At 47.7% G+C, this 24,344-nt stretch overlaps 1 protein-coding gene across 7 annotated transcripts in view; it reads left to right on the top strand.

Moving 5' to 3' along the window:
* F8 (coagulation factor VIII) overlaps positions 1-24,344 on the top strand; it is a 106,034-nt gene that overhangs the window by 26,526 nt on the left and 55,164 nt on the right. For 3 of the 7 annotated variants that reach the window (XM_039487471.1, XM_039487469.1, XM_039487470.1), the window contains 11 exons: positions 432-554; positions 2,054-2,266; positions 3,694-3,765; positions 6,400-6,495; positions 7,531-7,752; positions 9,142-9,409; positions 11,719-11,893; positions 13,147-13,240; positions 16,582-16,793; positions 20,878-21,028; positions 21,382-21,591. In XM_039487471.1, coding sequence (XP_039343405.1) covers positions 432-554; positions 2,054-2,266; positions 3,694-3,765; positions 6,400-6,495; positions 7,531-7,752; positions 9,142-9,409; positions 11,719-11,893; positions 13,147-13,240; positions 16,582-16,793; positions 20,878-21,028; positions 21,382-21,591 — 1,836 coding nt within the window. Of the gene's footprint in view, positions 1-431; positions 555-2,053; positions 2,267-3,693; positions 3,766-6,399; positions 6,496-7,530; positions 7,753-9,141; positions 9,410-11,141; positions 11,194-11,718; positions 11,894-13,146; positions 13,241-15,292; positions 15,335-15,393; positions 15,843-16,581; positions 16,794-20,877; positions 21,029-21,381; positions 21,592-24,344 lie in introns of those variants that run through there. The other 4 variants (XM_039487473.1, XM_039487472.1, XM_039487474.1 and 1 more) reach the window with 4 other exon arrangements.

Here is a 24,344-nt window from a genome sequence, read left to right as displayed (position 1 = left end):
CTGCACAGGCCACCATCCCACCCAGCACCCACACACTACACAGAATATCCATCCGAACACCATACAGAACTGGAGGCTGCAGGAGGGGGGCTCTCTCTCTCTGCTTCCCAGAGTATCCTCTTTAATTCTGCCTGGGGAGCTCCGATGACTCCATGATGCCTCCATGATAAGATTATGATGGGTCGCCTGTGATAGTAGGGACTGGACTTGATGATTCAAGTGGTCTCTTCTCCAATCCTATGTTCATAGGCCTCCCAGTGTGATGTCCCCCACCCCCATACCTCTGACTATTTCTCCAGTTATCAAGCGCCACACACTCCTGGGCCTCTATTGTCCCTCTCCAGGATATGATCTACACCCCTTGTGTCTCTGTTTTTAGCTCAGCGAGTTGTATGTGCAGCAGTTGCCCTGCAGTGTTCTCGTTCTTTCAGGTCTCCTGGGCCCCACCATCCGAGCTGAAGTCTATGACACGGTGGTTGTTACCTTTAAGAATCTGGCTTCCCGCCCTTTCAGCCTCCATGCTGTGGGTGTGACATACTGGAAAGCATCAGAGGGTAAGTCTGCCCTCTTATCTCTGGCTCTGCAAAAGCTCACACAGTGCTTGTTTGCAGGAGGGCAGAGATATGGGAGTAGGGAGCTGAAGAATATCGTGCTGCATTCAGAGCTAAATGGAAAAGCAACCTTTTTGCCCCAGTTTTCCCATCATAAACCTCATTCTCATGGATGCATTAAAAACAAACAACAACAAAACCCCACCTTACCACTCAGCGAGATTCCTGGTGGCAGGGAAGAGGGAAAGAGAGAGAGCATTGTCATATTTTTAACTCCCGGTGGGTGTTCAGAGACCACTGATTAGGGCCATAGGCAGGTGGGTTGGGTAGATAGATGGATAGGTTAGGGGAAATTATTACAGGATTTCTAGTGCACCAGTTTGAAATCAGCAAAAGTCAAACAGAAACTGTCCATCCAGTAACAAGCTGGTTTAAACTAAACAAGTATTCAGATAATGAACTAACCCATTACTTGGCTATTTAACATTGATCTTCTGCAACAGGAGTACTTGTGGCACCTTAGAGACTAACAAATTTATTTGAGCATAAGCTTTCGTGGGCTAAAACCCACTTCATTGGATGTATAGAATGGAACATATAGTGAGGAGATATATATACATACAGAGAACATGAAAAGGTGGGCGTTGCCCAACCAACTCTAAGAGGCTAATTAATTAAGATGAACTGTTGTCAGCAAAAAAACTTTTGTAGTGATAATCAAGATAGCCCATTTAAGACAGTTTGACAAGAAGCTGTGAGGATACTTAATTGGAGGTATACCAATCTCCTAGAACTGGAAGGGACCTTGAAAGGTCATTGAGTCCAGCCCCCTGCCTTCACTAGCAGGACCAATTTTTGCCCCAGATCCCTAAGTGGCCTCCTCAAGGATTGAACTCACAGCCCTGGGTTTAACAGGCCAATGCTCAAACCACTGAGCTATCCCTCCCCCCTGCATTGAATCTATTTCCCCATGTTAAGTATCCTCACAGCTTCTTGTCAAACTGTCTTAAATGGGCTATCTTGATTATCACTACAAAAGTTTTTTTGCTGACAACAGTTCATCTTAATTAATTAGCCTCTTAGAGTTGGTTGGGCAACTCCCACCTTTTCATGTTCTCTGTATGTATATATATCTCCTCACTATATGTTCCATTCTATACATCCAATGAAGTGGGCTGTAGCCCATGAAAGCTTATGCTCAGATAAATTTGTTAGTCTCAAAGGTGCCACGAGTACTCCCGTTCTTTTTGCGGCTCCAGACTAAGATGGCTGCTACTCTGAAACCTGTCATTGACAGCACTAAAACTAGCTGTCAGACAGAGGTATCAGATGGTAACCAGCTGAATCTGGAGAGAGGCACAGAGAATGAGATGAGGTAGGGGCTGCCCAGACTGTTTTTAAGAATGATAATAATAAAACAAAGGGCAGTTGTGTGATGACAGGTCATTGGTGCAGCGGATATGAGGTCAGCAGTGACAAATGGGTTATTCTTTGGGTTTTAGGGGCAGGGTATAAGGATGAGACCAGCCAGGCTGAGAAAGAAGATGACGAGGTGGGTCCTGGTAAGACTCACACATATGTCTGGGAAATCCTAGAAGACCAAGGACCAACAGAGTTTGACTCGTCATGTCTGACCTCCTCCTACTTCTCTTACACTGACAGCGTGAAGGACATCAACTCTGGCTTGATCGGAGCCCTGCTTGTCTGCAGGCCAGGTGAGAGGCATGGGGAATTGGAAAAGTAAATGGGTCGTTTAATCCAATCAACTGTTTAGTATTTGGTCATGACCGAAAAGAAAACTGGAATCTTCCTTAAGCTGAGTATGAAGCAAAGGCAGGACCCCTGGGAGGAACAGCATCTGTTGTGGACTGACAGATTTTCTGGTTGACACATTTTCCAAAGGGTGCCTTCATCCATTCCCAGTCCAGAAAATTAACACCCTTTCGAGTGCCATGCTGGAAATAACTTGGTCGTCTGTTTCCCTCAAAGAATTTCTTGTATTTCCCAGAGATTCCAAAGCAGTTACTGAGGCAATGGTATCAGGGTGTGAATGTTTGTCCACCTTTTTAAATGCTTTCACCTATGCCATGGTTATTCAGGTGCTTTTTCACACAGATAAGTTGATTTTGTAAGACCAAATACAGATGGGGCCATGCCAGCATGGATTTAAAGATTACACACAGATGATGTAGGATGTGTAGCACCAAGCCAAATTTAGGATATTCTTGCCTATTCTATGCATGATCCTTTTGCCAGAATGGAGATTGACTAAAACTTGGTTCCCAATAGTACCTGAAGTGCATAGGAGCAAAAAGTGATGCCAACATAGCACAGACCTAGATAAGATGGGCTATTCAGGTGATTAAATAAAATCCTGTATGGCACAAGAGAGAGTCAGAACAGGACATATTGAACTATCCCTTCAGTATCTAGTCCAGGGAGCTTTTGTGGCAGCCTTTGCTTTTCCCCTAGCAGCCTTTCTTCTTAGGCTCACCAGGCCACAGCATGGGCTCTTCAGGTAAGGGGACTTCCTTATCACTCCATGTACAGGACAAAGACCATGAGCAGTGGCAGGCAAGAATTAGGCTTCCTTCTGAGTACCCCTCCCCAGGGGCGGCTCTAGGCACCAGCAAAACAAGCTGGTGCCTAGGGTGGCCAAATCTAGGGGGCGGCAGGCTGCGCCGGCGGACCTGCCGCAGTCATGCCTGCGGGAGGTCCACCGGAGCCCCGGGACGACCGGACCTGCCGCAGGCATGACTGTGGAGGGAGCGCTCGTCCCGCGGCTCGGCTGGACCTCCCGCAGGCATGACTGCGGCAGCTCAAGCGGAGCCGCGGGATCCGCGAACCGTCCGCAGCCGCAGGGGGTCCAGCCGGGCCACGCGGGACCAGCGGACCCTCTGCAGTCATGCCCGTGGCTCCGGGGCGCCTCCCGCGCATGACTGCTTGGGGCGGCCAAAACTGTAGAGCCGCCCCTGCCCCTCCCAGATCAGCAATGACAGCATAAACCCACGCAAGCCCAGGCAATGGCTTTGCTACTTCCAAGAGGTTGAACAAAAGGTCTCCAGGAGAAGACTGAGATACAACACTGCCCTTGCTGTTTCTTTAACAGTAGCATCACCTCTCTCTCTCCTCTTGCTCGTAGGAGCCCTGACCAAAGACGGAATCCAGAGCATGTTGCAAGAATTCGTGCTGCTCTTCTCAGTGATTGATGAAGGTAAGTACATGGTATGAGGGTGGCCAGATTCTGTATCCTGGTTTTAGGGTAGTCAGATTCTGCTGGTTGGGAGGGTTTGTGCCACATCTGGAATATTACAAACAAAGCCAGCCGAACACACCTTAGAGTAGCTGGAGTTCACTGTCTGGGTGTTTCCTTCTTTGATGTATTTATTTGCTTTTAGTCTGGCAGAAGGTGCTGGATGTGTGGGCCTGGAGAACAAAGTCTCTTTTTTTGATTGGCTGCAGAGCTACCTCCTGAGCTGAGTCTGAACACAGTGGGTGTGTCGACACTGCAGTCGGAGGTGTAACTGCAGCACATGGGATAAACCAGAACTAGCTTTGATCTAATAAGCAATGAATCCACAGCAGCGCAGGCTTGCTGCTCAAGCACATACCAAGGGTCCTTAGTGAGGTTGGACAGCCCAAGCTGCTACCCTGGCAGTTGTGGATTCACTGCTATTGTTACCTGAGCTAGCTAGACCAAAGCTAGCATGGGTCTGTATCCCTATGCTATAGTCCTAACTCTGACTGTAGTCTAGATTCCCCACTCTGCCAGCCAGAGGGGTGAGACACCAGGACTGGGATTTGAAATCTGGTCTCCTGCATCACAGCTCTGGAAGATAACCTCCACCTGGCCACAAGGTTCAGTGTACTGGGCCACTGGTTTTATTCTCAGAGCAGGACCCTCATGACTCTAACTCACTTGATGTCCAGGTGCAAAGAATTTTTGCCGGCCCCTGCATTCCCACTAGCATATGGAAAAAACAGCCTTCAGACCACAGGGCAGTCAAACCCATAGAGGAAATCTAGATTGTGATGAGAATTACTAGTGCTGAGCAACCTCAACTCCTATTGACTTCAATGGGAATAGAGAGTACTTGGCACTTTACAATGGGAACTGAGCACCTCTCAGGATCAGTCCCTTACTACCACAGATACCCCCACCTCTCTCTCTCTGTGTCTCTCTCTATCCCAATAAACCCCCTCTATCTATCTATCTATCTATCTATCTATCTATCTATCTATCTATCTATCTATCTATCTATCTATCTATCTATCTATCTATCGCCACACACCCTTGTGATAAATGAAGGGGGGGGGGTAACTCTCTTTTATGGCCCAGCCAACCAGTTAGCTATAAAATCCCTCTCAGTAGCTGTTCTCTACTTGCTTTACCTGTAAAGGATTAAAAGTCTCACTGCAATGCATAGGTAAAAGGAAGTGAGTGGGGACCTGGCCAAAAAGGCCAATGGGAAGGCTAGAACTTTTTAAAATTGAAACAAGACTCCCCTTTTGTCTGTCTGTTGTTGTTCTTGGGGAGAAGAAGACAGGGAGCAACGATGCTGTAAGAAGCTTTGGGCCAGGTATGAAAAATCATGAGTATCATACCTAGAAACTACTCATCTAAAACCCCAGATATGTAAGTAGATTAGGAAATGTCTAGAAAGGCGCGATTAGGTTTATCCCTTTTATTTTTTATGGCTTGTGGATTCCTCTGTGCTAACCCCAGGTGCTTTTGTTTTGCTTGTAACCTTTAAGCTGGACCTCAAGGGAGCTATTTTTAATGCTTAATTCTTGTATTTGCTCTTTTTAAATCTAGCAGTAGCCTGAGTTTTCAGATGTATTTTCTTTCTTTCTTTTTTAATAAAATTTACGTTTTTTAAAAACAGGTTTGGAGTTCTGGGTCTTAAAAGGTTTTTGCACATTTTTTTTTTTTATTAGCTGGTGGCAACAACTGATTTTCTTTGTATTTCTTTCTCAGTTCGTCCCCAAAGGAGGGTGTGAAAGAGCTCAAGGGTACCCCACAGGAAGGAATTTGCAAGTGCGCCTTCCTGGTTTCTCAGAGAAATTTTTCACTTGGGTGGTTTACCAATCCAAGGTCAGAAAAAAGCTGTAACCTTGGGAGTTTAATACCAGCCTGGAGTGGCCAGTATTAATTTTTAGAGTCCTTGTGGGCCCTTCTGCACTCGAAGTACCAGAGTGGGGAATCAGCCTTGACAACTCTATCTATCTATCACCATACAGCCCTCCCTCCCATACACTCCCTTTATGTAATCTAACTAGCTAGCTATCTCAGGGAATTGGAATGCATACATCATCACAATATCCCAAGTGCTAAGGCCCTGACCCAGCAAAGTACATGGGTACATGCTTAACTTTAACTTGTCCCGCTGACCAAACATGCTGCAAGTCATGCATGTCCTTGAGTTGCTTTGCTGCATCGAGGCCTCATTGATTGGCACCCAGAACAACAGTGCATAGGTGCTGTGCTGCAGTCACTCCAAATATACCAAAGGCAGAGCTCTGAAGGAGCCCTGTCCTTCACAGAAACATGCTGGGCCCAGGACATCCACCCAAATAGGATAAATCAATCAGAATAAAAAAAAAAAAAGTTTGACCAGCAGCCTGATTGTGGCCTGGAAAGGCCTGGCAGCATGACCTGGCACCCCCAGTTCAGGAGAATGAACAGTCAGGGGACCGAGTCGCAGCGTGAGGGGCTCTCACCCAAGAGCGCACTGCTGCCCACTCCAGGATTGCAAGGCTCCAGACGCTAAAGCTCAGCAGATCACACACCATGAATTGCATTTGGCTAAAAACTCTCCCAGCTGAACTTCTTTGTCTCTCTCCCCAGGGAAGAGCTGGTACCCAGAGCCCAACCACACAGGAACTCCTCGGCCCTTGGCTCAGCTGCATGCTATCAACGGCTATATCAACGGCTCTCTGCCCGGTACTGGATGCTGAGGAGTGGGGGAAGAGAAAGGTGGATGAGGGAGAAGAGGGGTCTAGGAGCAGTGCAGGAGGGAGATTGCTTAGAGTGGCACAGTAGGGTTATAGGGACACCTGATCTAATTGGGGATTGGTCCTGCTTGAGCAGGGGGTTGGACTAGATGATCTCCTGAGGTCCCTTCCAACCCTGATATTCTATGATTCTATGATTCTATGATATTTAGACTGGAAGCCAAGAAAAAATTCCTGAGATTGAGATCTACTAGACTGTGGATTAGCCTCCCTAGGGATCCCTTTCTCCCACCTTTGTCTGTCTTGTTTATTTAGCCTGGGAGCTCTCCAGGGCAGGGACTGTCTCTTACTAGATATGTGCACAGAGTGTAGCACACTGGGCCCTGCTTTTAGCCTTTCCGTACTATACTAATGAATGGGTGGCAGGCTCAGCGCTGGGGATCTCTAACACTAGAGTAGAGGGACCATTGAGTAAATATAGCAGGGGACAATCCAGCACTGACCAGGGATGGAGTAGACAGCACATCTGGATTCCATCTTGAAGGGCCCTGTCACACTCCCATGATAGTCAGCGGCAAAGTGCCCAGGTGTCTTTACTGATGCAGAGTCAAGAATAGTACCCCAAAAGTCTGCCTGAGGAAAAAGCAGGGGGAGAAGTGAAGAGGAACAGCAAGTGTTTCCAGATGGAGAGTCCTTTCCATCCCTAATATCTACGGGCCAGAACTTGAAGTCCCTAATCTGGGCCTGACCTCATCTCCCATTAAAGTCAATGGCAAAACTCCCATTCACTTCAGGATCAGTCCCTCTTTTTTTGCTCAGTCCTTACTCCCCTGGCCCAGATGCTCAGAGGTGCTGAGCATCTGCAGTTCCCAACAGAAGTCAGAGATCCTGGCATGACAGGTTCCCAGAGCTTAGCACCTGTCAGGGGTTGGCCCATTGGTGTCTCTGGGTGGATTGGAGGCTATAGCTGTGTGATTCTATGAGCTGTTCTCTCATTGGTGCATTTCCCCTCCCTTCCTGGCAGATCTCCAGTTGTGCCAGAAAAGACCAGTCTATTGGCATGTCATTGGGCTGGGTACCGCCCCGGAAGTGCACTCTATTTTCTTTGAGGGCCACACATTCTTGGTGAGGAGCCACCGGCATGCAACCTTAGAAATCTCACCAGCCACCTTCCTCACAGCTCAGACCATGCCCACCACCAGCGGCAGGTTCCTAATGTTTTGTCAAATCCCGGCCCACCAGCAAGGTAATATCCACCAGCCATCAGGCTCAGAGGGGTCAGGAGAGAGAGGATGGGCTGGAATCAGAGATGTGTGAGGTGACACGACTCACAGCTCCCTCATGCTCAGTTAGACTTGCCTAGACCCACTCACACCCCTTCTATTGATCTGCAAGGGGGTCTAAGGTTGGTGTAATTGGCACACTGAGGAGCTGAAAGTGGGAGTGGGGCTATTTAACTTACACCTTTTCATAGGCGCCAACTCCATGGGGGCTTTGGGGCTGGAGCACCGACAGAAAAAAGAAGGGTGCTCAGCACCCACCGGCAGCTCCACCGATCAGCTCTTCTCCCTCCCCCCACCCAGTGCCTCCTGCCCACTGAGGATCAGCTGTTCAGCGGCATGCAGGAGGCGCTGGTGGGGAGGGGAATGAGCAGGGGCAGGAAGAGTGGGCGGAACAGAGTGGAAAGAGGCGGGGTGGGGGTGAGGCTTGGGGGAAGAGGTGGAGTGGGGACTGGGCCTGGAGTGGAGCAGGAGCAGGGTTGAGCACCCCCTGGGAACTCAGGAAGTCAGCGCCTCTGCACCTTCTTACCCCTGCCTCCTGTTTTCTTGCTACTGTCCTCTCTTCCAGCCATTAAACTTGTGATATTTGCCATCTTGGACTCCTTTAGGCCTGGGGGAAACTCAAAACTTCTGCCATTGGTTACAAATTGATGAGTGGATGTGTGAGTCAGGAAATAAGCACATCTTAGAAAGTCTAACAGGCTGTAAATTAAAGCAGTCAACTCTCCCTTACACTGGATAAATCAGGAGTAAGTCCATGAATGCCAGTGGTATTATACCAGTATAATACAGGTGTAAGAGAGAGGAGAATTACTGAGCCCACTTGGAATTATTTAGCATCATCTCTGAATTTGGTCCAGAATCTTTCCCAGATTTGTTTTTTCCTGTGTTATTTCAAGAAGCAAAAAGAACAACACAAATTTCTCCAGAAGGCTGCAGCAATTAATTGGAAGCTAACCCAGGACTCAATGTAGAGTTTGTGTTATAGAGCTCCTTAAATGATCATTGGTATAATTAATTCTGTCTTTGCAGAGGTAGTGGCTGTAATGCCGCTCCCATCTGGCTGCATTGGAGTCTGTTGTCTGTACATTTGTCTTAAGTCATCTATGGCTACATACATATAAATCCCTGCCCTCCTCTACTAACCTATCTAATTCCTCTCCTAATCACTCTCCTCATCTGTCTCTCCACCTCAACTACTTACCAAGCCAGATACAATATGGCTAGATAGCTGTATGTCCATCTGATGTAGAGGCAGGTAAACTGGGGATACTAGTGAAACAATATCCAGAGCTGTGAGTGAGTGAGACAGACAGACAGACATTGATCTTTCTGCCTGGCCCATTTGAATTCAGCTGGCATGGAAGCATACATCAGTGTGCAAGTCTGCCTGGAAGAGCCCAAGAAGAAGATGAGGCTGGCCACAGATGCACCATATGAAGACTATTATGATGACAACTATGATCTGGACAACACTGTGATTATGTTTGATGAGAGTGACTCTTCCCCCTCAATTGGCGCACGTGCTTTCGCCAAGCAGGAGCCTATGACCTGGACTCATTACATTGCAGCTGAGGAGGTGGATTGGGACTATGCCCCAATAATGCCCACTTATCTGGACAGGTGAGAGCATGTTAGCATGGCCAGGGCATGGGGTGAGTACAGGCTTGGCCAGCTGTTCCATTTTCCCCCCTCTGAGTTTTCTTTCTTTTCCTCAAATCACCATGAAGCCTCAACCAGACCCTTTCCATTAGCAGCTTACTTCTTCCTCATTACATTGAGGAGTTAGGCTCAGGACAAGACGAGAGTGGGCTAAGTTCTTCTCTCAGGTATACCTGCACAACCTCAGGGGAGTGAGAGCTGAGTTTGGCCCTTATATTTAAGCCGTATTACTTGCTGCTGGCAAATGGTAGGCTGAGCCATATAAGTCACCAAAGCCATAACGTGGTTTACTTTCTGCCCATGGAACCTGATCTAAAGGGAACTGTTGTCATTAAGAATCCTATCTGAGGGTGTATTAGATTAGACAATACCATCAGCGTGGCAAAAAAGACTACCCCAGAATAAAGGCTGAGTGAGCAATCTAATATAGCCCGAGGCAGCACGCGCAGTACCAGAGCATGAGGCTCTATTTGGTCCCTTGCCAGAGGCTGTGAAGGTTGTGGAAATGACAGTCAGCTCCTGGGAGAAAGGGAATTGTTTGATCTACTGTGCCAGTAGCCACTAACTTTCCACAAGCCACTTACCAGTAGCACAGGTAGAGTTCTGGAGGGAGCGGTGTGGTACTAGTCCTCTGAACAGAGGGTTCTGTAGATGGTGCTGAAATACCCAGCCCACCTTGCCCTCTTAACTTGTGAAAGTGCCATGGTGGGCCACTTTCTCCTGTGCTACCGCTCTGCTGGTTTCAATGGAGATACACCAGGGATCCCTTTGGCCCTATATTTTTGCAGCTGATAGATGTGATTGTATTGTCCTGAGAGGATGGATCTACCAGATACAAGACAAGATTAGCCCCTAATGATGCTTCACTTTCTTCTGGGTAGCAGTAATCTGATAATTCTATCATAGCAGTGTCTTACTCAGCACTGCCTGGTAGTGACAGTTGTCACCAGTCATGTCACTCGCTCTACTCATGCAGGCTTGCTTGGGTATTAAGCAGGGTCAAAGGTTCTGCTTTCCCATGGAGAGTCTCAGCCCAGCCCCCAAAGAACAAGTATCAACCTCTGAAAACTCATTATCCCAGTTAGCACTGACTGGGCCTCTTGTCTGCAGGGAAGCCGAGGACTGAATGCGCTAATAGAGGGGGTCCTTCCAGATCAGGGTAGTAAGAGGAATTTACTTGGCCATGTAATTTCGGCACCGCTGGCAGTGACCCCAGCATATGTGGGCAAGTGCAAGGCTCACTGCTCTGCTACAGCAATCAGTTGCTGCCAGGACAGGACACCGATAACTAACCTCTTGTTGTTAAATTGTGTAGTCAATAGAGTGAAAACACTTGGGTCTGTTATGAAATAGACTCAGGAGCCCGGTAACCAATATCAGCCAGGTTTATTGCTAAAAGCCAATACCAGAAAAATGGTTCAATACAATACCAATTTCTGGGATGCCGTATTGTTGTTAAATTCACCTTACATAGAAGGAATGCTCCCAGAGCTACACATTTCAGCTGGTAGTATTTATAGGATGATTTTAGAGGTTACAAACCCCTTCACACTTCACTAAAACCCAAACATCAATTTGTCCCCATTCCCCATTTTTCTGTACCTTCTTTACTAGCACTTCAGATACTTATCCGAGAAAGTATCTGTACCAGGGAAGAACATTCATGGATTTTGCCTTTGACAAGTTTCCTGTTTTCTAACTCCAAAGCTAACTTCAGCTTTGCAGACTGTTATGGGATACTTCTCGTAAGTGAACAGGATTATAGAAAGACATAGGCCAATTTAGGCAACTATATAACTGCTAGAAATATATATATACAATACAATGTTATATTGATATTGTGTGCTTAATGCATATTAATACATGTGGTCTGAATAATGCATATTGATAATGTGATAGATAGATAGATAGATACACACATACATATGTATTAATTAGCTCAATGTATATTGGTCAACAGTGTCCTGCAATTGCATCTGGTGTAGGCTTCCTCTCTTATAGAAGTGATAGCCTGCATTTGAATCCAATCTTAGGGTTGTGGAAAAGTTGTATTTTGTTGCATTGTTTTTCAGGGCAGGGACTTCCTTTTCATTCTGTTTCTGTACAGTGCCTAGTACAACGTGGCCCTGATCACACTGGGGCCTGTGCACACTACCACGATAACAAATTTATTATTATATAATTATTATTATTAATAATAATGATGATGATAATAGTAAAAAAACAGCTCCTGGGCTCACTCATTTCTCCTTTTCCTCTCTCCCCTGTAGAAGTTACACAAGTCAGTTTCTGGAAGCTGGTCCTCAGCGAATTGGTTCAAAGTATAAGAAGGTGATGTTTGTGGAATATGAGGATGGGACCTTTAAGAAGCGCAAGGTATCAGATCAACGTGACACAGGAATTCTGGGACCTGTCCTTAAAGGAGAAGTTGGGGACCAATTTTTGGTAAGAGAAAGAGAGAGATGGCTTTCTGGTAAGAGGGATGGGAAAGGTAAACTCTGAAGATTCATTACAGTTCTTCTTCCTGGTCCCCTATTCATGCCTATGGTCTGACACAAATTCTTTACTGAGTCCCTTGTAGTAGCTAGTGTCCACCAGAGAGGAGGACCTTCTTTCAGTTGCTATTGAAATCTAGAGGTAAAAGCCTCATTGACATAAGTGGAAATTCACGTGGGATGGATTTGGCTCAATGCTCTTGACCTGTCTTTAATGCAATCAGCTGTGCTTAGTAATCATACTAACCCATACATTGTACGTGCCTTCCAACACATTCTTCTGAGACAGATCTATCCACTTCCTTCCTTGAGTCTTCTCCAACTATGTGTTGATTGCATGGGTAATTTAGGATGTACAGTACCTGGGGGAGGCTACTTTATACACACAGCCTATCTTACTGTACTCTTTTATTAACTGGCTGCTTGACTTGTTTATCATTACCAAGAGGCAGAGTGGGCTTCTGGTGAGAACAGGTTATGATTCAGCAGATTCTAGTTCTAGTCTGTTTGATTTGCTGTGTAGCTGACAGCAAGGAACTGAGACCAAAGACTTCAAACTGGGGTGGCACGTATCTCCATATTTATTTGATTGGGCAGATGTTCAGAAACACCACACACCCATGATTGTATTTGAGGCAGATGGGAGCACAGCACCTCCGTGAATCAGGCCACTTACTCAAGCCTCTTATGGATTCAGTGTCCAATTATGGGCACCCATGTTTTAAAAAAGCAGTCTCAGCCACTGTGGGCCTCACTTTTCCCATCTGTAAAATGGGTCTAAATAATATTTCCCTACCCTCTAATAATTCTGCCATTTCCATGTTCTTCCATGGACTGACTGAAACTGGGACCTCAAAGAAAGTCAGGGTCATAGAGTTTAAGACCAGAAGAAACCCACTGGATCATCTAGTCTGACCTTCAGCCATCACAGGCCACCAGCACCCCCACACTAAACCCGACAACTGAAATGAGACCAAAGTATCACAGCCCACAGGAGACTAGACTGTTATGTGCCACAGACAGAGAACAGGAGGGACTGAGGTGCACCAGTGCCCGAGGCCACCTGCAATAGCAAGGCAAAGTGTGCCTAAGACCAATCCAGACAACATGGAGGCACTGCTGAAGATGAATGACCATAAGGAAAGTTTTGAAGACAGAGGGCTATAGAGGGCTAAGTGTTATTGTTGTTTGTTGTCATTTCAGATTGTGTTCAAGAATCTAGCAAGTCGGCCTTACAACATCTACCCTCATGGGCTCACCAGCATAAGTTCCTATCACCCAGTGAAGTCTTCTGAAGGTGAGATTGGCTGAGGAAGGAAGGTCACTGGAATTTAGCAGAGCTGTTGGCAAAGATCACATACCTCAGAACAGGAGAGTCTGGTGAAGCCCGCAGTAAATGGGCTGTTTTAACTATTCAAAGTACTTGGGTACTGATGTCCCCTGAGACTGTATTAACTCTTGAGAAGAGACCCCTCTGCACTGTGGAACCTTCTCTTTGAGGGAGGATTTGGGGACAGGGGCTGACAGGAGAGGTCCTGTTGATCAGGGAACTGAGGGTCAGCCACAGGGTCCAGGAGGCAGTGTGGAGGCCTCCCTCATGCAGATAGCTCTGGCCTCTCTAGGGCCCCCAAGATCTGAGAAGATCTGCATGCTCTGGAGTCCAGATCTCCTGCTGCTTCCACTGAGAGGCCAATCCCACCCCACAACAGCAGAATTCAAAGGAGGCTGTACAAAGGGACCCTCTTGCGGTTTCCTTGCCCCGGCAGAGGTTCTGCAATGAGGGTCGCATGTTCCCTCATGATGCTTCCAGACAACAGGAACTGATCCCTCTGCTGCTCTTCATCAGTAATGGAGGAATCACCGAGCCTCAGACATTCTTGTCTTTTCACAGGATTTCTTTAGCAGATCAGATCATCCAAGTCAGTATCCTCCTCTGGCTGTGGCCAGCAATGCTTTGTAGGAAGGAAATACTGGAAGGTGCATACTGCCATAATGCACCTTCCAGTGAGCGATGCTGTACACATGCACTGGGGAAATTCCTTCCTATCCCATGCACAGTGATTAGTATATGTCTTGTATATTTCACTTTCTCCTCATTCCCTGGGCATTTCACACTGACCAGCCCTTCCAAAAACCTTCCTGGAACCACACAGCTATAAAATGGGTTTTAAATGGTAGCTTAAAGCAAAGTCAACTAAATAAACTTTCATGGTTCTAAACGTGTTTTGAATGATCAACTGGCATTTATTCCAAAATTCCTTAACATAAAACACTGCTTTATTAGCAGTGGTGTAGTATGGTATTGACATGGCTGTCAGCTGCAGTGTTTTGAGCCATTGCTGTAGGATAATGCAATATTTTTATTATATAATCAATACCTAGCTCTTTTCAGCAGTAGATCTCAGAGCATTTCACAGTTTTTAATATATTTAGCCGCACACAGCTGTGTGAGGCAGGGCCCTGCTATTATCCCCATTGTACTCATGGGAAACTGAGGCACTGAGCAACTTGCCCCAGGTCACACAGGAAATCTGTGGCAAAATTGAACCCAGGTCTCCCAAGCCCTCGGCTAGTGCCCTAGCTGCTGGACCACCTGATTGGGGACAATGATAATCACTAATCCTCCTCCTTCTGCCATTTTACTTAATACAACCACCCAGTTATGCCACCTTCCCAGTGACCAGTACCAAAATCAACAGGACTGCTTTGCAGTCAGGTGCTGCTCAGTGGACTGGAATCTTACCTCATTTATACCAGTGTAAATCAGGAGTAATTGCATGGAAGTCAGCAGAGTAACACTGGTGTAAAACTAGTGTGAGGGTGGTAGAATCGGGCCCTTTGTGGCATTAGTGAAATACTCCCTGGGCAGGAATCCTCCATTCTGATGCTGCGAGGGTGGGTGAGCTGGGCACGTAAGCGCTCTCCTGCTCTGCTTTAATTTGGGGTTTCCCTCTGGTTCAACTGGTCTACACTAAGGTCGGGGGTCGAACTAGGGTACGCGAATTCAGCTACGTGAATAACGTAGCTGAATTCGAACTACCCTAGTTCGACTCACTTACCCGTCCAGACGCCGCGGAAGCGAACTCCGCGGCTCCAAGGTCGACTCCGGCAACTCCTCCTGCCGCGGTGGAGTACCGGAGTTCGAACTAGCACTTCCGGGGTTCGAACTATCGCGTCTAGATCAGACGCGATAGTTCGAACTCCGAGCAGTCGAACTTGCCGCGTCGACCCAGCAGGTAAGTGTAAACGTGCCCTTATCCTCCTGGTAGTACTTCTTGTTTTCCTGTGTGCAGTTGCTAGGTTACCATCTGGCCTTCCAACCACTGCTGGGCTGCCACCTGGTGGGAATCTTTGGGAGACACTGTTACTTAGGAACCATCCTGATTCCTGGGTGGGCATCATGCAGCTTCTGTCTCCCTCCTCTTTCTTTCTTAAGGATTAAAACTATCTAGGACAACAATTGCAGTGTGCATGAACAAGCTTCTCTGCTGCTGCTTCTAGCTGGCATGGGAACCTCCAAGAAAAGGAGAGGAAACAGTGGTTTCAGGTTTCATAAAACTAGCTCAGATTTGCAACCCCCCCTTTTTTTGCCCCGCTATTATTTAATTTAAGATAGTGCTTTCCTCCAGGACAGCTAGGTTCTGTTCCCGGCTCAGCCACTGACTCACTCACTGCATGACTGTGGGCAAGTCACGTCCATGCTTGGTGACTCCATTTCCCCAGCTATAAATTGGGCAGAACACTCATCCATATTTGTGGGATCTCTGCCTATTGATTATTGTACCATAATTTAAGGGTGATCAATTAAATCCAAGTTTTTCTAGCAACTTGGGCTCGGCATTAGGGTTGGATGAGCCCCCTTCAGAAGCATATCTGGCAAAAGCAATTGCCCTGAGCAGGTATCCTCACTGTATTTATTTGATGTTAGTGTTTCCTGTCTTCTAACCAACCTTCTTTTCTCACAGTTATTCTGTATTTGTCTGTCATTCTGCCCTTCTCTGCATCATTCTTCACCCTATCTAGTCCCTTGCCATTTCACCTATAATCTCCACTCAGCACGACACAACTCAGATAAATTTGAGTTCAGATCAGACTCAGCCCATGATATTCATAAGTGGTTTCAAAATTAAGGTACAAACCTTCCCTTCCATCCCTGGCTCTGTTTGGCTCAGGCAAGTACTAGCACCTCCAGAGAAGTCTTCAAACCTTCCCTCCATACTGTACAGGCCTCTTGGGTTTGCAAATGTGGTCCTGATTCAGGAAAGCACCTAAGCATGTGCTGAACTTTAAGCACCTGTTTAAGGCCCAGTGCCCTTCCTGCAGAGGAATGCTTTGTTGGCTCATGTCCTTAAGCTGGAAGTGTTGTGGGATCAGGCTTTCTCATGAGATTTCAGGAGCTCTGATTGGGCCAGCAGTGCCCACAAGAGAAGCCTCAATCTTGGAATCTAAGCACTGTTGTTTCTGGACCTAGATGCTTGTTCTGGACCTTCTGCTGCTTCTCAGGATGCTTGTATGATCTTGATTCCTACTTGTCCCATTCAATCCCCTCCTTCCTCCAGCCCATTTTATAAGTAGGATTACCCCCTCCACCGAATGCCCAAGCCTAATGAATTGCTCTTGGGGATTGTCTGTTACCAGATAAAGATGTGAAGGATATACCTATTGAGCCTGGCCAGTCATTCAAGTACAGCTGGAAAGTGACAACTGAGGATGGGCCGGCTGGCTCAGATCCTCGCTGCCTGACCCATTTCTACTACAGCTCCATCAACCCAGTCCGAGACACGGCCTCGGGGCTAATCGGCCCCCTCTTGATCTGCTCTAAAGAATCGATGGATCAGAGAGGGAATCAGGTGAGCTCTTCCCTTTCAGAGTAACCACCTGCCATGGCGGAGATGGAGGTGTGGCCAAAGTGTGCTGGAGTCCCATTTCTTTCCTGGTGGAGCTGCAGGACAAAGCCATTGCGGTGCGACATAGTGACACTGCACTGCAGCTTCCCAACATTTGAATTTTCCCATTGTGATAATGCATCATTGCTTGCTAATTTTTCATCCTTAGGGACAGATCCCAAAGCCCTTACGTAGGCAGATCTCTCATTGGTTCATGTGGTAGGTTTGCTTGGCTAAAGGGCTGCAGAATTTAGTCTTTACTTTCCATGACACCAATATTAATCAGAACTGACAAAACCTGTGTCTGTTCCCTTGATTTCAGTGCAGACATATGGTTACCTGCTCTGGACAGCTGGTTCTGCTGTCAAGTGCCTGGACATATATCCATATGATGGGTAACTTACATTACTAAGGGATGCCTTTATATTTGAGATCAGAGCTGATGTTACAGAAACACAGCAGCTGGGTTATATGAAATAATTCATATTGTAACTCACACCTATGCTCTCCTGCCACTGAAGGATCTCAATGATTCTGAAATAATAATCCCTAGCTCTTTTCATCCATAGATCTCAAAGCACTTTACAAAGGAGTCAGGATCATTATCCCCATTGCACAGATGAGGAAACTGAGGTATGGGGAGGGGAAGTCACTTTCCCAAGGTCACCCAGCAGGCCAGTGGCAGAGCTGGGAATAGAACCCAGATCTCCTAAATCGCAGTCTAGTGCTCTATTCACTAGGCTGCACTGCCTGAGAGGAAACAGCCTCATAAGTGCACAGGTCACTAACATATCCATGGCACCAGGGGCATAGTAGTGTAGCAGCAACATTAAGAGCAAGGGAGTGTGTCATAAGGCATGGCCACCCCATAGCACTCCTTTTTGCCCAAGCATGGCACTGCCAGCACTCCCTACCTCAGTTTCCTTCCCTGAGGTGGATCACCTCAGCTCTCCAACACAGGTCAACGCTGGAGATGTGGCTTGGCCCTCCAGCCGTGTCACAATGAACATGACCCATTCCGTGGTAACAACAATCCAGCTAAAAGCCCCAACAAACAAAAAGGTTCTTCTGCCATCAATGGGTGTCTTTTTAGCCCACCATTTGTGTCCTGGTCCCAGCCCCTTTCTGGGTTACCTTGGTGTCTTCCCTGCTCCAACACAGGGCATTCAGCCCCAGGCTGGTGCCCCTGGAGGACCCGGCTTTCTGCAAACCCTGGCTCATGGCTGCACATCCCAGACTGAGCTCTTTCAGCCCTTTGATGAGGCCCACTGTCACCTAGCCCCCTTAGTCCTGCCCCTTCAGGAGGGGAAGCAGCAAATCCCTTATCGCACAGGTGGGGCTGGTCCCATCTCCCCAGAGTATCACACACCCTGTTCATGAGACAGACTATTTGTTTTTGTTCTAGTCCTGTCTCTGTGGCCCTAAGCAAGGGCCCAATCCTACAGAGTGCTGACCCCTTCAATGTCCTCTTAAGACACTTGGAGTTAAAATTAATGAGCTCTGACAACAAAATCTATTGACGTTTTCTTAAATTCCCAATACGTATGGTCAGTGACTGGGCTTTTGGCTACTGCCAGGGTTGTGTTGGTGTCAAGTGAAGGTAGAATTTGGCCCCAAAGGTTCAGACGTTTGCTTTGGATGAGCATCTAACACGTGTCTGCTCCTCCAGAGTGCACTCCTGGGCAAGGAGACTTGCAAGAACAAGCTTTCATGGCGCATTTCCAGTGCATCTCTTTGGGTTGAGGCATGAGTTGTGCTTTCTGCAAAGAGCTTCTCCCAACCCTGGTTGTAATATGAACACAGAGCAGCTTCGTGCTCAGCCTGGCTGCTGCAGCTCACTCTGGAATCTACCATCTCAAGAGGTGAAAGTAAGCCGGTATGCCCCAGTATGGCCTACCGGCAAGAGCCTGTGCGCTGTGCAGGGGCGGATTGGCTTCCCCTGGCAGCAATTTAAAGGGCCTGGGACTCCCAGCAGCAGCTGGAGCCTTGGGCCCTTGAAATTGCTGCCAGAGCCCTGCTGCCGGAGCCCTGGGGAAGCAGCGGGTCTCAGACGCAATATAAAGGGCCTGGGGCGCCTGCTGCAGCTACCGCCCCGGGCCCTTTAAATCGTCCCCGGAGCCCTGGGGTAGCAGCAGCGGGGCTCCAGCGGCTATTTAAAGGATCTGGGGCTGTGGCAGCTGCTACAACCCCAGCCCTTAAAATAGCCGCCAGAGAGCTGCCGCCGCCTCCCCAGGTCTCTGGCAGCAGGGCTCCAGGGACGATTTAAAGGGTCCGGGGCTCTAGTAGCTGCTACCGCCCCTGGCCCTTTAAATCGTCCCCGTAGCCTGCTGGAGCCCTTGGGTAGCTGTGGTGGGGCTCCGGCAATTATTTAAAGGATCTGAGGCTGTGGCAGCCACTACTGCCCCAGCCCTTAAAATAGGTACCGGAGCCCTGGGGTAGTGGCAGCGGGGCTCTGGTGGCAATTTAAAGGGCCAGGGGCTCGGCCACCGCTACAGCCCCGGGCCCTTTAACTTGCTGCCGGAGCACCGTCGTTGCTACCCCAGGGCTCTGGGGATGATTTAAAGGGCTCGGGGTGGTAGCGGTGGCCAAGCCCCTGGCCCTTTAAATTGCCACTGGAGCCCCGCCGCCACTACCCCAGGGCCCCGGCAGCGGCGGGGCTCCGGTGGCTATTTTAAGGGCTGGGGCAGTAGCAGTTGCCACAGCCTTGGATCCTTCAAATAGCCGCCGGGGCCCCACCGCAGCTACCCCAGGGCTCCAGCAGGCTACGGGGACGATTTAAAGGGCCCGGGCCGGTAGTGGCTACTGGAGCCCCAGGCCCTTTAAATCACCACCTGAGCCCCCGGCTGCCGCTGCTACCCCAGGGCTCCGGCAGCGCAGCTTGGGTGGCAATTTAAAGGGCTCAGGGCTCCCGCTGCTGCTATCCTCTGGGGCCCTTTAAATCACCACCCGAGCTCTGCTGCTGGAGCCCTGGGGTAGTGGCAGTGGGGCTCTGGCGGTGATTTAAAGGGCATGGGGCTCCCGGCTGCCGCTACTGCAGCAGAGCCCCAGGCCCTTTAAAGCTCCGCCAGAGGCTGGGGCCCACTCTGATGGTGATTTAAAGTGCCCAGGGCTCCACTGCGGTAGTAACAGCTGGAGCCCCGGGCCCTTTAAATCACCCCCCAGGCTCCTAGCCGCATCTGCAGCTGGTAGCTCTGGGGGCAATTTAAAGGGCCCAGGGCTCCCAGCTGCTGCTACCACAGCCCCAGCCCTGGGCCCTTTAAATTCTGATTTAAAGCACCTGGGTATTTAAAGGCCCTGCCTCTTCCAGTAGAGGCCATGCCCCCTCCTAAGGACTCCGGAGTACCGGTAAGTTCTTTAAGTTACTTTCACCCCTGACCATCTCTGAACTCACCTAATATAGCTGCTGCCTACATACCGTGAGGCTCTAGGTTGGAGTTTAGCAGCAGCCATATGCCAAATACATGCATATGCAGGACGTGCAGCCACAGGACTCCACTAGCTGTCTGAGAGCACTGTCATGCCCACTGGCTGAAGCGGCAGGGTGGGGGCAGGCCAGAGCAGGAGTCAAATGTGTGCATGGTGATGGGGTAGCAGCAGGTCAGTCTGCATCAGAGGCAGCCAGGACAATGGTCAGAGCTCTCTGGGGGTCAGTAGGCAAAAGATCCAAGCCCAGGGGCTGTGTCAGTGGGTTGGGCAGGCGAGGTCAGGCGAGGCAAGGAGGCAGGGTTGGGAGAGGCAGCAACCAGCAGACAATGGTCTGTTGCTCAGACAGCTTCCTCTTCCTGTTGAGGCCTTTCTATAGTGCTCCTGTCCATCCAATCAGGGGCCTATAGGCCTTTAGCAATCAGGCTGTTGGTCAGGCAGGGATTAAATGCATTGCTGGGCACAGCAGCTAAGGCTGCCACCTGGTGGGCCTGGCTGCAGTACCAAGGTCCTGCCCAGTCTTGGGTGATCGTTGGCAGGTACACTGTGACCTCTGAGTGTCAGTTTACATCCAGGCCAGAGCCATCCCAGATTATGAATAACCCCCTTCCTCTGTGATTCCCAGATGATGTCGGATGAGACGAGGTTTGTGCTGTTTTCGGTCTTTGATGAAAACCACAGCTGGTACCTGGCAGAAAATATACAGAGGTTCTGCACAGATGCAGCTACTGTGAACCCCCAGGATCCTGATTTCTATGCCTCAAATGTTATCCACAGTGAGTATCGCAGGGTGGGAGCTGTAAGTGGAGGACTGAAGGAAAAACCAGGATTATCCATACATAAGGACCTATCTTACTTATTGGCTCAGCACTGTTATGGTAGATCATTGTTAGCTGATATTAGCTAGCAATGAATGACCTGATCTTGGGTTCTTTCTTGATTGTAAGCTGGTCATGACTGTCCTGATCTGGGCTCCTTCTGGAGGGGGAATGTGATCAACACCTGCTTGTTGTCAGGGAATGAACTGAAGTCTTAACTGTATTGTCACACCTAGCTAAAATATAAAAGGTTAGCTGGCATGTGAGACCAAAACACTGATAAAACTTCTTACACCCCATGCCTCTTCCAGGTATTAATGGCTACGTCTTTGACAACCTGCATCTGAAACTTTGCCTGCATCAAGTGGTGTACTGGTATGTCTTAAGTGTCGGTGCCCAGACAGACTTCCTGTCTGTTTTCTTCTCTGGAAACACCTTCAAACACAACATGGTCTTTAAGGACACGCTCACCCTCTTTCCACTTTCTGGAGAAACCGTCTTCATGAGCATGGAAAAGTCAGGTTAATAATTTTAGTTGTTTTATAAATTACTGTGCCCAGCTGCTGTGCAGTATATGTTAACAGAGACAGGTCAGCATGTTCCATCAGGAGCATTTTACGTGCATGAACTATAGGAATCAGCTAGAAAAATAACCAGCTTTATTAAGAGAGATTTATCAGAACTCAACTGAAACTGCATGAGCAAGTAAATTCCAGGTGCATCTGGTTCTGCCCTTCTCCCTCCCCTCCCCAGCTAGCTATCCAGTTACATCATCAGAACAGGTTTCAGAGTAGCAGCCGTGTTAGTCTGTATCTGCAAAAAGAACAGGAGTACTTGTCGCACCATCAAGACTAACAAATTTATTTGAGCTTTCGTGGGCTACAGCTCACTTCACCGGACGCATAGAATGGAACATATAGTAAGAAGATATATATACATACAGAGAACATGAAAAGATGGAAGTTGCCATACCAACTCTAAGAGGCTAATTAATTAAGATGAGCTATTATCAGCAGGAGAAAAAAACCTCTTCTTACTATATGTTCCATTCTATGCATCCGATGAAGTGGGCTGTAGACCACGAAAGCTTATACTCAAATAAATTTGTTAGTCTTGAAGGTGCCAAAAGTACTCTTATCAGAACAAACTCTTACAGTGTGGCTACCTTACAGAAGTTTAACATGTTTGAACACAGTTGTGAAGAATCAGCCTTGCTGGTGTGATGCTGACCATGCTCTGGTGCCCAGTGTATAGATGAAGAAAACTCATATTCGGTATTGTGTGTGCTACCCACAGTCAAACCCAGCAGATTATAGCTTCAGAGAAGGACCTCATTTCCAGTCTCTGAAATCTTTCTTGGGTTCCAGAGAAACAACAGAGCAGAGCTGAGAAATACAACAGACACAGTTACATTTTGTGCTTGTTTTGGCCACTAACGAATGACGTGAAGAATGCTGAGAGATATAATGTTATTGTGAAGTTACCCCTATAAAAACTCTACATTTAAAAAATAGTTAAACTTCTAAACTTTTTTTTTTTTGAGCAAGGAACTTTGAGAGTAATTCCCAGAGTACTTTATTCAGGTGCCAGGGGCAGAAGCTGATTGGTCATTCCCAAAAGACTTTAGAAAAGCCACAACCACAATTTTGGCCACTCGGATTCCCCCCTTATGGAATGCAACAAGCACCTTTAACTTGCCATCACTACTCCTTGAGTTGCAAAACTAGACTGTTCCACTCCTACAGAATCCCATGTGGGAGGCCTTCTGCCTCAAGGGGACTGGTTTGACAAGGTAAATGCTGTTGCCATCTAATGGTGATCTGATGTCTTATGTGAAGTGCCCAGATGGCTCAAGTCCCATTCCTAGTGGCAATAAAAAGCTACCATCAGCACTGGTCTGCTTGGTGGCCATCTGAACACAGAGGCAAATGACTCAGGCCTTGATCCGTGAGGGAGGAGCTCTGTCTGTGCACATCCTGATTGACTTCCCTGGGACTATGCAAGGGTGTAAGAATCTGCCCGCATGGATCTGGCAAGATCAGGGCCTAAATGAGCCGGAAAGAATGAACACACCTTTCCCTTCTAGGGGCGCCTCTCTGGGATACATTGACAAGGACAGTGTGGAAGAAGCATATGCTGTCTCTTCATATGCTGCATCTTGTCTATAATAAATACAGGCCTTCAATCCCCAGGGCTGTCAATCTGGCACCTTTCACCCCCATCAAATGTACTTAAAACTGTATTTAAAATGGCTTTTAAAATACATCTGGACTGAGTCATGGTCAACAAGGTTCCACCACCTGAGAGTGCTGTTTCTATTCAGTAATTTGTTGTTTGTTTCTTGTCAAAGTGATCTGCAAATTATTCTTTTTAAAATTAGGCTTGTGCCTTTTTTTTGTTTTGTTTCTTTTAATTTATAGAGAAGGCCTTGAATTGTTTTAAGTCAGCTGTGGTTTCCACTTGGTTTTGCAATGCCAGCATCATTAACTGGTTCACTGCTGATAGTTTTAGCAGAATTTCAGCTTTTCTGTAGTTGTGGGCAGAGCCTGGGTAGATTAGCACCACATTTTTACCAGTACGAGTTATGCCATTGCATGACACTGCAGTGAGATCAGCCCAGCACAGCATATGTACACAGATTTAAATTTTAAATAGCACCCAACATTCTTGCAGCCTTTTAAAAACTCAGAACAAATCTTACTGACAATATGTGTGGCTGGAGAACAGACTATATTTTAGTGCCTAGTTGAGATTATTTTAAGTGTTTTTGTTGTTATAGTATCAGAGGGGTAGCCATGTTAGTCTGGTTCTGTAGAAGCAGCAAAGAATCCTGTGGCACCTTATAGACTAACATCTGTTAGTCTATAAGGTGCCACAGGATTCTTTGCTGCTTTTGTTGTTATAATGCATGCAAATTCTTCCATATATGCTCTGTCAAGTTTGTTCCAGCCTCCCATCCCAGTTCCCAAATGATAGTGAATCCCAATGTGCTGGGCCTGTGGCTTTCTGCTGGTGTCAGGAAAATCACTCTTAGTGAGGGATGGAAACACTGCTGGGGACAGTTCTGTGGAATGAGCCTAATTCCATCTGGCAGCCCTTAGCATCTGGTGCATCTCAGCGCTGCAGTCCAGTTTCCTCCATGTACCTTTCATCTGTCAGTGTATCTGCTGAGCCCTTAAAACAAGTCACTGAACAGCTTGAATGTAGTAACTATAATTCCCATCATGGATCATGGCTGAGATTGCCAAAGCCACACCAAGGTGTGTGTGCCCAG

The sequence above is a fragment of the Mauremys reevesii genome, linkage group 9, assembly GCF_016161935.1.
Source record: "Mauremys reevesii isolate NIE-2019 linkage group 9, ASM1616193v1, whole genome shotgun sequence".
In the NCBI taxonomy this organism is placed as follows: Eukaryota; Metazoa; Chordata; order Testudines; family Geoemydidae; genus Mauremys; species Mauremys reevesii.
This window is presented reverse-complemented; position numbering and strand designations above follow the sequence as displayed.